Source organism: Phalacrocorax aristotelis, chromosome 6, assembly GCF_949628215.1.
Source record: "Phalacrocorax aristotelis chromosome 6, bGulAri2.1, whole genome shotgun sequence".
Taxonomy (NCBI): domain Eukaryota; kingdom Metazoa; phylum Chordata; class Aves; order Suliformes; family Phalacrocoracidae; genus Phalacrocorax; species Phalacrocorax aristotelis.
Genome location: NC_134281.1, coordinates 17891440 through 17903608, shown reverse-complemented (window position 1 = coordinate 17903608; position 12169 = coordinate 17891440). Strand labels below are relative to the sequence as shown.

Below are 12169 nucleotides of genomic sequence, written 5' to 3'. Positions count from 1 at the left end.
GCCCCACAGCAGTGGCCTCTAGTGGCGGTTCTGTGGTGACTCTATGGCAGGGGTCCAACGGGTGGCTCTATGGCTCTGTGGCTGTCCTATTGCAGGTCGATGGTGGCCCTGGGGTGGCAGTGGTGGCCCAGTGATCACTCTGTGGGGGTTCTGTGGTGGCTCTGAGGTGGCACTGGGGGCTTTGTAGTGTCTCCGTGGTGGTGTCCCTCTGGCGGTCTCCCCGCGGCTACGGTAAGGGCCGCCGACGCCTGCCTCGTCCCCTCCTGTCCTGTCCGACGGGACCCCTCCCCCCGCCCGGGGCACCTCCCCAGGACCAGTCCAACCGCCCGCGGGGGGGGAGGGAGCCGTCCCCCGCTTCCAGCAGGGTGGTTGCGCCCGCCCCCTCCTGCCGTAGCAACGAGGCCCGCGCCGGGCCGGCCGGTGCGTATCGCCCGGTGCGTACCGCCCGCCGGGAGGGCCCGGCCCTGGCGGCGCCTCCGCGGGCCAGGAACTTCGGGGTGCAAGGAGGGGTTGTGGCGGGGCGGGAACGGGGCACGGGGCTCCGCTCCGCTGGGCTGGGCCGGGCCTGGCCTAGCGGGGTTGGAGGGAAGGGGGCCTGGACGGGTGGAGGATGAGCGGGTGCAAGGTGGGCGGCTGCACAGGCGGACAGACGGACACGCAGGTGTGGGTAATGAGGGAGTCTTGTGTTTTGCAAGACGCTGGAAATGTTGGGCAGGGGCTTGAGTTCCTCAGACCGTGAGAAGTGGGGTGTGCCCCTGCCGCTGGTGCAAAGCGGGGGGCGCGGGGAGCTGTTCCCCTTCCCTCAGGGTGCCTCACTCTCTCCCATCTCCACAATTAGCACAATTAGTTACTGGCCTTGGGTTGCTTCTCCTGCACCCAGGCAGCAACAGAGGCTGTTGTGCTTCATAAATGAAGCAAACGTTGTTGGAGTCACGGTCTAAATACTTTGTGTGGTGTCTTGTAACACCCGCCATGGCAATAACCTCAAAACGTGTGGTGTAACCTTGTCGTTAAGGCTGTCTGTGTAATGAGGAACACTGTTTGCCATCACTCTTGCTGTTCCCCGCTGTGTCCTCACGTTCTAGTGGTGGTTGTGCAGTGCTTTCCCATGGAGAAAGGAAAGCATTTAAAAACCTGGAGGAAAATCAATTTTAAAACGATGTAAATTGTCGGAGGGAATGGGCTGCTATAAAACTCAAAATTACTTTCAATTCCCTTTTTAAAGTAGAAGAGATTTTAAGTAGAGGATAATGTTTAAAGCAGATTGTGGAGAGTGCATCACCTTGTCTGAGCTTATATTATATGGCTTAAATTATAGGAAGGAGGAATTTCTACGTGTTGGTGTCTGGATGGTGTAGTAGTTGGGGTTCTGGCTAATCCACAGGTAAATAGATTTCAGATGACTAACTACTACATTTCAATCTGTGGTTTTGCTTAGGGGTTAGATAATTTTAAAGTACTTTTCTCTTTTTCTGTTGCAGTTTTTAGCCATTCTGAACCTTATTTGAAAGAAAAGAGCCCGTTTTGTCAAAGCTTTGGATCAAAGAATCGAACTAGAGGCAACAGATCAAAAAGCTCATACCAGACATTGAGCAAGACACGTGGGAGTTTGACTTCTTGGATATGTAAACCCTGGATTTACCAAGAAATTGTAATTATAGTTTTGCCACAATGACACACAGATGCTGTAGCTAATGTTGTGTCAGCAGTGCCATTAGAATACGCTCTCATTTTGAATAGTTCGATTTAGCATAGTACAATGCCCCTGGTATATCTAGGAAACATGCTTTTCAGGTGTGAGAGAGCATGACTGAACTGCTGGAAAGATAGGCATTTCAGTAGTTGTGAAATGATTTTCAAAGCTTATTATAGGTAAAGCTGGGCTGGCTGGGTGCAAGGCAGATATTTGCTGTTGAAGGGCAGGGAGATGCTCCCAAGGCGCACTGGGGCAGAAGGGAGTGAAAGGTTGTTGAGGTGGGCAGAGGATCTGCTTTCAGGAAGATATCTCATCTGCCTGCAATGAGCTGAACTCCTTTTCCCCCCTGCACTTTGAACCTCTCCTTGTTGAAGGGAAGCTTCAGCCTTGAGGAAAGCTTCTGAGTAGGAAGGGATTGAGGGCTGTGAACGTGGCATGCAGCCGGCCTCCTGCCCGCAGCAGCCAGACTGTGACACTAACAGGGCCCTGGCCAGTTTCACTGCTTTTCTTCAGGATTCCTTGGGCAACCAAGAAATCTTCAAGTGTGAGCAATTTCACGCTGTTGGCAGTTGCTCTAGCAGAGCTGCCTGAAAGCTTGGGCTGCTCACTGCAAGGTGGAAGCTGTTCCCTGTCGCCCAGGGGTGAGGGTCCAGGGTCACCCTTGGATGGAGGGTGGGGAGGACAGACAGGAGGAGTCTGCATGCTGCTTATCATCTTGGGGGTAGTGGGGAGGTGGAAGGTGCCAGTGGCAGAGTTGGAGGCTGGGGAAGAGTGAGCTGCTCTGCAATAAACCCCTTGGCTCAGCAGCTAGGCTGAATAAAAGAGAGGTTCTCTCTTTTCATCTTTTAAATCAACCTGGAGACCATTCCTGAGAGCTGGATAGGAGCACCAAACCACCCGGTAGCTGGAGGCTGGCACTGGAGCTGGCTCCCCAACATGCTCTGGGAAACCTTGCTGGAAACCCTGGCCACATCTCAGCAGCTGAGGTGGCAGAGGAGCAGGATTCCCTTTGTGCTTAGCAGTTCTCCCATCTCTGTATCAGCTTTAGCACAATCAGACAAGCTGTTTTACTGATCTGTCTGGGGAATTGCCGGGAAAACTTTGGAGGCCTGATTTTGTTCTTTATTTTGGGTGGTGTGTGTCAGGTTTTTTTTCAGTTACAAACATCAGACCCTCCCTCTGCAGCTGTGAGAGCATGACAGATGGATGTTTTTGAGCTGGACACTGAGCAGCAGTTTGTTTTATTTTGAGAGAAGTGCTCAGGAAGGACTTTGCAGAGGTGTGAGTGAATACACAGGGAGAAAAGCAGTGAAGAATTAGGCCTGCTGTGGGCAGGCTTGGTACATGCTTCCCCCTGTCACAGGAGCTCAGCCTGTCATCAGCGGCAGCCACATTATTTCGGTTCTAGACAGATGGTCCTGCTAAATTGGGAGTGGGCTCAGTCGGTCACCCTACTAAGGGTTTGGATGAACCCTGTACCCTGGAGTTAGCTTTTTTGAATTGACAGATTTAGGATTCTAGTCCTAAGAGGTAAAAGTACAGCAAGGCACATCACCACCTCCGCCCCTGCCCCAGAAAGAGGATGCTTAGGTGACATATGAGGAGATCCACTGCAGGGTCATTCCGCCTTGCTGCTGTTCCCTGTGCCAGTGCAGCAGGCGCAAAAGAGTCCAGCAGTGGTTCATATGGAATCCTTGAATCTTGGCTGATACCAATCAATCCTGCTGGGCTGCTAAAATATATATGGCCAGAGCATAAAATAGCTAATAAAACCAAAATCCTCCATGGAAAATTAATTCTTCAGGGTATGAGGTTCCAGTTGCTGTGCCAAAGAGAAGCTGAGGGGAAAAATTTGAGATTTTCTAGTTTGAAGGAGGGGAGGGGGTGTTATTGATCTTGTCTGTCTCCCAAGTCTCTCCAATCTGTTCGTTTACTCCATTTCACTTTAAAGGATTCGCATCATGGTAACCTTGATTTATTACCTGATTTCTTTTTTGAATGAACATCTCAAAATGGTGCACTGGCTTGAACCTGCAGTAATAAACCAGCACAGTTACTCCCTCTTATCTCCAGCATGCATGTAATGCTTTCTCTGCTGTGTGTACCCGATTCATTCTTGCGGACAGACAGCAAGGTGAAATTTAGAAAAAATTGCCCTCTCTGATCAAGAGCATAGGACGGGCAGAGTTTTTGTTCTGATAAAGAGTAGAGCAGAGAGGGCATGGTAGGAAGGGATGCTGTGCTGTCTCCACATCAGGATGAGACTCCAGACAGGTACTATACCAGCTGTGGCCTACAAGACCAGGCAAGGTCATTCTAACACTTAACTGTGGCAAGCTGGAAGAATCCCACCTAGCAGCCTGTTGCAGAGGCTTGGCTTCCAGAAGTAAGCAAGGCAGTTGTGTGGCTCCTAGCAAGGGTGCAGGATACAAACCATTAGTCAGGTAGGATGAAAAGTCTGGGTCTAGCCCCAAGCAGGCATTGATGAATAAGCCATACTGCACTTGGAGTATCCTTGAGAAACACCACAGAGAGCTTTGACTCATAATTTATAGGAATAAACTATGTGGATATGTGTACATCATTACATCGGTGCATGTGTGTGCAGGCTGGAGGGGCTTGTGTCACTTCAAATGTACTAATTATTTACAGTAGTCATCTCTGTTTAGACAAGCCTAAAATCAAGAGTTGCATTTTCATTGTGCCAGAAGCCTGAGGGCTGCTTTTAATTAGTATCTCTCAGTGCACGAAGGTTTGTGTAAAATAAAGCTGTGATATTTGCCTGGACTTGCGTCTCCGAAGGTGGAAGAGTAGAAATTTTTTGTGAGCTGCAATCACCAGCAAGAATATCTCCTGCAGGAGAAGAGAGAGGGGAGCTTCTGGCTATATTTTAATATTCGTTAGGTGATGCTTAAACATCTCTCCTGCATTATTTAAATGAGAGAGTCAGACTTTACACCTGGGAGTAGCTGTGTTGGTATCTAGGCTGTAGATACCTGGAGTCAAGCGTGACAAGGTTTTTAAGGGATTTGGGTACAGCAAAAGTAGCACTTCTGTTGTAGTCCCAGTTTACTAAAATTCTCTTCACAGCCTTTTGAATGCTGCCACAGGTCCGGAAAGCCCCTGCTGCTTCAGGAAAGCAGCTTTCATTGTGTATACTGCTGGTTTTCCACCTCCAAAATCCATTTGGAATAATAAAGTGCCCTCTTTCCCTAGGGTTAGTGAGCCGTTGAGTCAGCCACGTGAGCCCAATGGCCCCCAGGTCACAAAGGCAATGCTTGGTACCGAAGCAGGGGGTCGAACCTGCCTTGTTACCCACTCATCGTCTTAGTGAGCAAACGATATCCAGCACGGTGGGAGGGTGTGGAGGAGTGCCAAATATAGTGTTTAACGGGCTGAATGTCTTTCTGCTCTAGCAAGTCCAGGGTTGCATCACAGCATTGTTCCCCTAAGAAGATGGATAAAGCAAAGAAGGATTTGACGAATTCTCTGGGTAGGAGCCCCAAGCCTCCTGACACCAGCAATGAGGCTTTACAATGGGACTGCAGTCCACAAGCAAGTTTCTTGCTTCCCGATAGCTGCAAACAGGGGCCAAAAAAATACTCGGACTTCAGACAAAAGACATTTCATGCTGATGTCTTCACTCCAGCAGCCTCCAGCATCTCGGAGGTAAGTGCAAAGAGCAGTTCTTTTTCTACTACTGTACTTCTAAAATTGAGAGACCTACAGTACACCTGGTATAGAGAAATACAGCTTTCACCCCAGGTCCTAGCCTTTCATTTTGGTCAGAGGCTTTTGGGCAAGACGTTGGCCCTTGCAAAGTGTGAAGCCATAAGGCTCTTCCTGATTGTAATTGTGCTGCCTTCCTCAATGGCCAGTGCTATCACTTTCATCATGATGTTGCCTGGGTTTAGGATGCCAGTGTGGCAGGGCAGGCATATGGTTCTGACTGCAGATGATATTTGGAAGTAAAATCTTAATGACTGCCTACCTCATCAGCCCTCAATCCACGTTTTGAGCTGACACCAGGCTCCACTCTGCTGACAAATCCCCTGCCTGTCTGTGCATCAGGCTGAAGTTTCCAGGTATTTGAGCCTCCTTGAGCCTTTTTCTGACCATTACTCACAGTCTCAATTGTCCCTAAAGCTCTGGTAAATTCAGTCTTATAGTCTCACTTTCTCTCTGGACCTGTGCTTCCCACTGTGCTACAACTGTGATTTGTTATCTCTGACACTTCCCTCACGTGCTACATTTCAGGATGTTTGTGCTGGCCCCCATATGTACCGTGCTTTGCTAAGACAGGCGGACCTCGAGCAGTACACCCCTAAAGGTAAATATACTGAGAGGAAATGTGACATGGCAGGAAATGGGGCCATAACTGTTATGGTTGCTTATAGTGAGCATGCTGGGAACTAGGCTGATGACTTTAGGTTAGCGCTCTGCTTTTGTTCTCCCCTCAGTGAATGTCCTGTGAAAAGTGAATTGCATTTAGAGATGGAGCAAAGTGATCTGACTGGGCGGTAAAACCATGCTCCCTTTTCTACTCGATAGATCTCCCCAGGGTTCAGGGTAGACTGCATTGCTGCTGATGGGAGTATGGTTCCACAGGCCATACGCCAGGAAAGCACTAATTTGCATGCATTATGATTGTGTACGGAGCCAGCAATGCCCCTTTCCTGTGAAATGGGACCTGCCTGTGAGAGCTGTATTCAGCATCTACGTACCCATAGCTGAAATCATGGTCCTTTCTCATTTATTCATTATGTATCCAGCTGTGCCCCAGAGCGGCTTGTTCTCCTTAGATGCAAGGGATCTTTGTGTATATGGAGCTGCTGGTCCTACCTGCTTTCAAGAGCTTGTTGTGTCATGGATGTTCAAATATAGAAACAGCATTGCTGAAAGGTTTGCCAGCACTTTCCTAGCCCCTAGAGCACTCTTAGGAATATGGATCATAGGCTGGCAGCAGGTGGGGAGAAAGTGTGCATGTGAGAATTTTCGTCTTAGAGAAAGATGGTAACTATATATACCACCTTACTGTGCTTAGAAATGACATTTATTTTCATGAGTGAGGACAAATGACTGCATCCTCAAGTGAATCTTGACAAGCTAGACTCATCCCTAACAAGTAGAGACAGATCTCTATTTATGATCTGCTGCTTCTTCAAGGGGGAGGAAGCTATCAAGCTGGAAATGTAAATGCAAATGAAACGCTAAGTATTGGCATAAATAGTTGATAGTGCACAAAGTGCCATAATGGATGGTGCCATGGATTTTGCAGCAATGAAGTGACAAAATTGGAACAGCTGTGCTCCCTGACAACAAATATAAATCAGGGCCTTTCTGTAAAGACCCCAAGCAAGAGATATGCAGGAGGCTAAAGGAGATGTAGTAAACCCTCTGCATTTTAGGGATTCCTCAAGATTACTGTAAGCATGCATGTCAGTATGGACAATGGAAATGTTTAGGATCATATTTATTCCAGGCTAGGAGTCATTCCTAAGAGAGGGGAGTTCAGTGGCTATTTCCTTTAGTCCCTAAGCAGACAACAGGACCCTATAGGAGTTGTTTCAGGGGCCATTTAAGAAGGGCAAGGGAATGACCTCTTAGAGGACCCTTTCTGTGCCTGATCGTCCTGAAACATGTCTGGTTTCAGCATTATTGGCTGCTCTGCACAACTGCTTTGAAATCAAGGGGTTGCATCCATGATGCAAGGAGAAATACACAGAGCAGGGTGATTGGATCTAAAGCTTGATGTCTCAAATACCGGCTTACGAGCCAGAACCTTAAGTTTCTCCTTGGTAAAGTGTGAAAGTTCATGAAATGAAAAGCTCATTTCACTAAAATCTATTTTTAGCTCAGCGCTTAGCTCTGTCTGGGGAATAGTGCTTTTTAAGCTTGCATGCAATTACTTAATTTAGGTTAAGCTTCAAATTCCCAGTTCGCTGCTGTTCTATTATTTGTGGCTTGATTAACAATATAAACAGTTTAGTTTATTTATGGGTAAATTACATGGTTTAATTTTAGCCAGTTCTTAGAAATGTATATTTTTTGCTTAGTCCAAATTTCCATTGAAAACATTTGGCCAAATTGTGAGATTGTTAGCTGTTTAATTCAATTTTTTTCTCTCACCACTGCTGATGTGAGTGGGAGGTTCTCTTGAGCAAGAACTGAGGAGAGGTTTGTCCCAAGTAAGGTGTGGAGAGGGACTTTAGCGCATACAGGTGACCTGAGCACCTCATTCTCTCCTGCAATATTCATAAGCCTTTTATCACTGTCTCGACTGAGTTCCTCCCAGCTATGACTGACTCTTGGTCTCAGGGCACCCCAGGGAGGCAGAGGAATCCCACCCCTTTCTGAGAGTGAGGGAAGCTGCGCACTAGAGACAATAACTTGCCCATGATCACGCAGAGAGTCTATAGCAAAGCTGGGAATGGAACGGTGCTCCTTAAAGCCAGGCCAGTGCCCTACCTCCTAACAAGGTGCATGACACTAATTCTTCTTCTATGCCATCATTTTGATACTGGAAAACTATGACATATTGCAGCAGGAAAAAAGTCTTCCCTTCTGTTTCCCATTTGATGTCCGCTTGATTTCTCTCACAAACCTGGTGAAGTAACTTCTGCAGACAACCCAGGAGACAGCACAGTCGTCCTCTGTGTGTAAATGTAAGAGTGATGTCCGGTGGTTTCAGATGTGTGTTTCTCTTTGTCTCTCAGTCACAACCTTCAAGATGCCTGAGGACTTTGGAAGTGTCCTGGATAAGCAAGTGATTGGACCAACCACTGAGAACCTCATCAAGTCAGATTTCCCAGTACAATCATTTAAGCCCAAAGTGCAGATATCCTTCCAAGGGCTTCCAGGGCAATGCCCTCGGAAGATTGAGGCTGAGAGGTAAGTAACCAGAAGGTGGCTAGAGACATCATTATGGAATGGGCACAGCAAATTAGGGTGTTGATTTTTGCTTTCAAGGCATGACATGCCAAGAATCTTTAGGAAAAGACTATCCTGTAAAGCAGTGGTCTTCAAAGTGGGGTGTGCACATCACAGGGGCTGCACAAGGCAATTCACTGGGATGCAGGAAGAAAAAATTTTTTTAAAATAGTGTTTATTTCATCTTTTTCTCATCCTTTTTTAACTTCTATTGTTGTATATGCTCTATAATGTACATAATATATTAGTACAGTAGTACATGTATATAATTTATAAATTGGACTAGATGATCATTGTAAGTCCCTTCGAACTGAACTAACTGAACTAAACATTCTGTAGATGAGGAAATATGCATGTTTGCGGTGTGTGCTCAAAACCTTTTTTACTAATAGAGATGCATGATCAAAATGTGGAGTTACAAGCATGGGAGCCCTTCTAGGTGCATTAAGTGATTATTTCCCCCTCTGATTCAAAACAGGAGAAGACGGCTATATCTCACCTGTGATATTGCTCAGCTGTTAGCCAGCAAGGGGATAGACTCCAATCAGCTGATGCCAAGGCACCATGATCGTGACAATATGCCAACTATTGAGGAGAAGAAAGATCCTGTCTTTCCCATCTACCTCCCACTAAAGGTAAGAGAGTGTGGTTGGCATTTGCGGTCTGTCTCATTGTTTATACCAGAGGATGTTTCTGAGAATTGCAGGGCACTTAGCCATCATTGATACAACAAGCAATAAAACAAGAAAATGCTTTAAAGCAAGCTTGGGCCCTCAAGAATCTCTACAAGATACTGAGCGTCTTCTGCAGGGTGCTCACAACTTCCATCAAAACTAATAGTCCTTGAGGGTGCTGCTCACTGTCATTTGTGTGTCCAAAGAAAAGGTGTTGTCTCATGTTTCCTTCTGGATGCAGTAGTCTGCAATATTACTGTGTGACACCTCTCCAGGTGGTGTCTCTGCTCCCTAGGAAAGGGCTAGAGATACAGAAATTGCTGTTTGGGAGAAGAGTGTTGATCAAAGATCAGCACAGCTTTTGCATCTGGACTGTTTTATCTTTTTTTAGCCCATTTAGGAACTGCATGTTAATTTTCCTCCCATGAAATCTTGTATCAGGCATTTCCTTCTTTCTGAAGTAAGACTTCATTTCACTCATGTCCTGGCTTTTTAGATATTTGACAATGACAAGTATGACTGTCGAACTCCAGAAGAGTGGATCTCACTAGGACTGGAGCCAGGATCTCACAATAGAAAGCCGGTGCCTGGAAAAGCGCTTTTACCTACAGATGATGTACTGGGACACGGTAAAGGCTGAATGAGTTACTGCTCAAGGGAGGCAACAGTAACAATTACAGGCCCACTGAGGAGCAGGGAGCACGTAGATTCTGACAAATGCAGCTCTGAATAGCAGAAAAAAAATAACTCATTGTGATCGGGTGATGTGGATGTCTGTCACTTTCATATCACTCAGAGCCTTCACAATGAGAAGGCATCACTAGGTACAACTGTACTAGTGTCCAGTTGTGGCTGCAGCTCATATCAATACATCTGCACTAGGTTTAAAGTGTAGGAACTGGCATGCATACTGACTGCAACTCTGGGGAGACCTCCAGGCGTGGCTGTCTGCAAAACCTAAGCATAAAACCTAAGCTGTGTGGATCCTCGGACAGCCAGAAAGTGATGGCTGAGTTATGCTTGCAGTTGGCTTGGGGAACACTACACCTGATCACTCCCCAGACTGAATGAACTGTTCTGTACACAAGTAGTCAGACCCTTTAGGCCATGGGGGAGGTGAGACCAGTGGCATCTGTATAGCGCCAGCACTGTTGCATATTCATATAGTTCAGACCCATGGTTAACAGCATCCGTTCTCAACTTCGGTATACTGCTATCCTGACCTGTATCTATATTGATAGCAATATAAATATACCAATCTGGATAGCACTTCCCAGCATTTAAGAGCATCCAAACATTTAAGAGTTAGATGCCCTGGGAAAGACCCAGAGAAATAACAGACTGGGGGAGAAGGCACAGGGTTTTATGCCTGCTCCCAATTACAAGAATGAGGACTTGTGTGAGAGCAACACAGAGCTAGAGCCTCACATGGGAAAGGAGAATGGGATCCCCACAGAGCCCATGAAGGGTCCTGGATCAAGGGGTGAAGGAGTTGGGAGGCAGAAGAGTCCCCAGGCATGGGCTGAAGGAGAGGATGTAGGGGCATACAAGACCCAAATATGAGACTATGGCTGCAAAGAATGAGTGGCAGTGCCTGAAGCAGGAGGTGGGAGGATGATCCACAGGGAACCCGCAGAGGTAAGAGAAGGAAAATGGAGGGCTCTGGTGTGTGCAAACAGTTGGAAATGCTAAGCTGTAAGACCTGAGTTCATTATGTAGTTTATTACAGCAGAAATTATGTGAGATTGACCAAGATTCAAACTAGTGAATGGATTTGACTGTAGCGTCACCATTTGCTGTAGTCTCCAGGAGAATGGACTAACACTGTTTTAATCCTTGATTCTCTCAGAGGACCCGAAAAGCCAGAAGTTAATCTACAAGTGGATTGATGTTGGTGTTCTGGAGTATGACAAAGAGTCAGAGCTCTACTTGGTCCATAAAACAGATAAGAATGGGCTGGTGCGGGATGAAGAAGGGAGACCCATCCTCAGTGGAGGAATAACTCCACAAGGTGTGTTTCAAGTAGGCCTTTTGGAACTCTGAGAGCCAGTCCACTACCCATGCTGGTCCTAGGTAGAGACTGGAAGGATGTCAAGAAGTAACTTAATTCTTCTCCCTGTTATCACTCTTGACATGTCTGTTTCACCTGTCCTGAAAAATCTCCAGGTGAGAGAACTCCACACTTTAGTTTGACAACCTATTTGAGATTTTTTTTTTTTTAATGTCTCCCATCTTTCCTGCCTCCAAGAAAAGTTACATTGTGGTCTTTCTGGGCCAATGCCATTTTGAGGGGGAATGTGAACAGATTAAGATCAAGTACCTCCCTTTTGAGAGGTTTGGAGATGCTGCTAATTCCATGCTCTTTATGCCTTAGTGTCCTCAGTTTTGTCCCTCATTTTGATGTCCAGTAAGCCGGCCCAATTATATTGTCCTTCAAAGAGCTGCTGTCAGCGTTGCAAGCTTTGTTCTTCCTGTAGACTTTTGTAAGTTTTACTTTCATTTTCCAGGAAGAACCCTATTGTTGTCGTGTCAGTACTGGGTGCCACGAGTTTGCCTGCTGTTTCTGGCCGAAGATCCCCAGGTGTTTGCAGAGCGGGTAGTTTCTGCCAATAACTTGCGTAAGAAAACGCAGGCGCTGCTACTGTATCACCTGTATGTGGACTGCATGCCCACAGATGGACTAAATAGCATCAGCGAGAAAAGCATGCAGAGAATGAAGCAGTTGGCTATGCACACTCCCAAACTGAAGAATGAGAAGAGGTAAAGCATCAAGTACATGTCTGGGGTCTCAGCCTTCAGTCCGTTAACATTGTAGGATTTCATAGGGCTACAAAACAAGTGGCAATTGATGCAGGTGGTCAACATCCAG

General features: G+C 46.7%; 1 protein-coding gene across 6 annotated transcripts in view; it reads left to right on the top strand.

Moving 5' to 3' along the window:
* The first annotated feature begins 366 nt into the window (after positions 1-366).
* DNAH1 (dynein axonemal heavy chain 1) overlaps positions 367-12169 on the top strand; it is a 76113-nt gene continuing 64310 nt past the window's right edge. For 5 of the 6 annotated variants that reach the window (XM_075096269.1, XM_075096267.1, XM_075096265.1 and 2 more), the window contains exons 1-10: positions 375-434; positions 1319-1384; positions 1482-1651; positions 5113-5365; positions 5954-6026; positions 8413-8587; positions 9105-9261; positions 9797-9929; positions 11150-11311; positions 11808-12060. In XM_075096269.1, coding sequence (XP_074952370.1) covers positions 5153-5365; positions 5954-6026; positions 8413-8587; positions 9105-9261; positions 9797-9929; positions 11150-11311; positions 11808-12060 — 1166 coding nt within the window. In that variant the 5' untranslated portion in view covers positions 375-434; positions 1319-1384; positions 1482-1651; positions 5113-5152. Of the gene's footprint in view, positions 435-1318; positions 1385-1481; positions 1652-5112; positions 5366-5953; positions 6027-8412; positions 8588-9104; positions 9262-9796; positions 9930-11149; positions 11312-11807; positions 12061-12169 lie in introns of all 6 variants that reach the window. The other variant, XM_075096266.1, reaches the window with a different exon arrangement.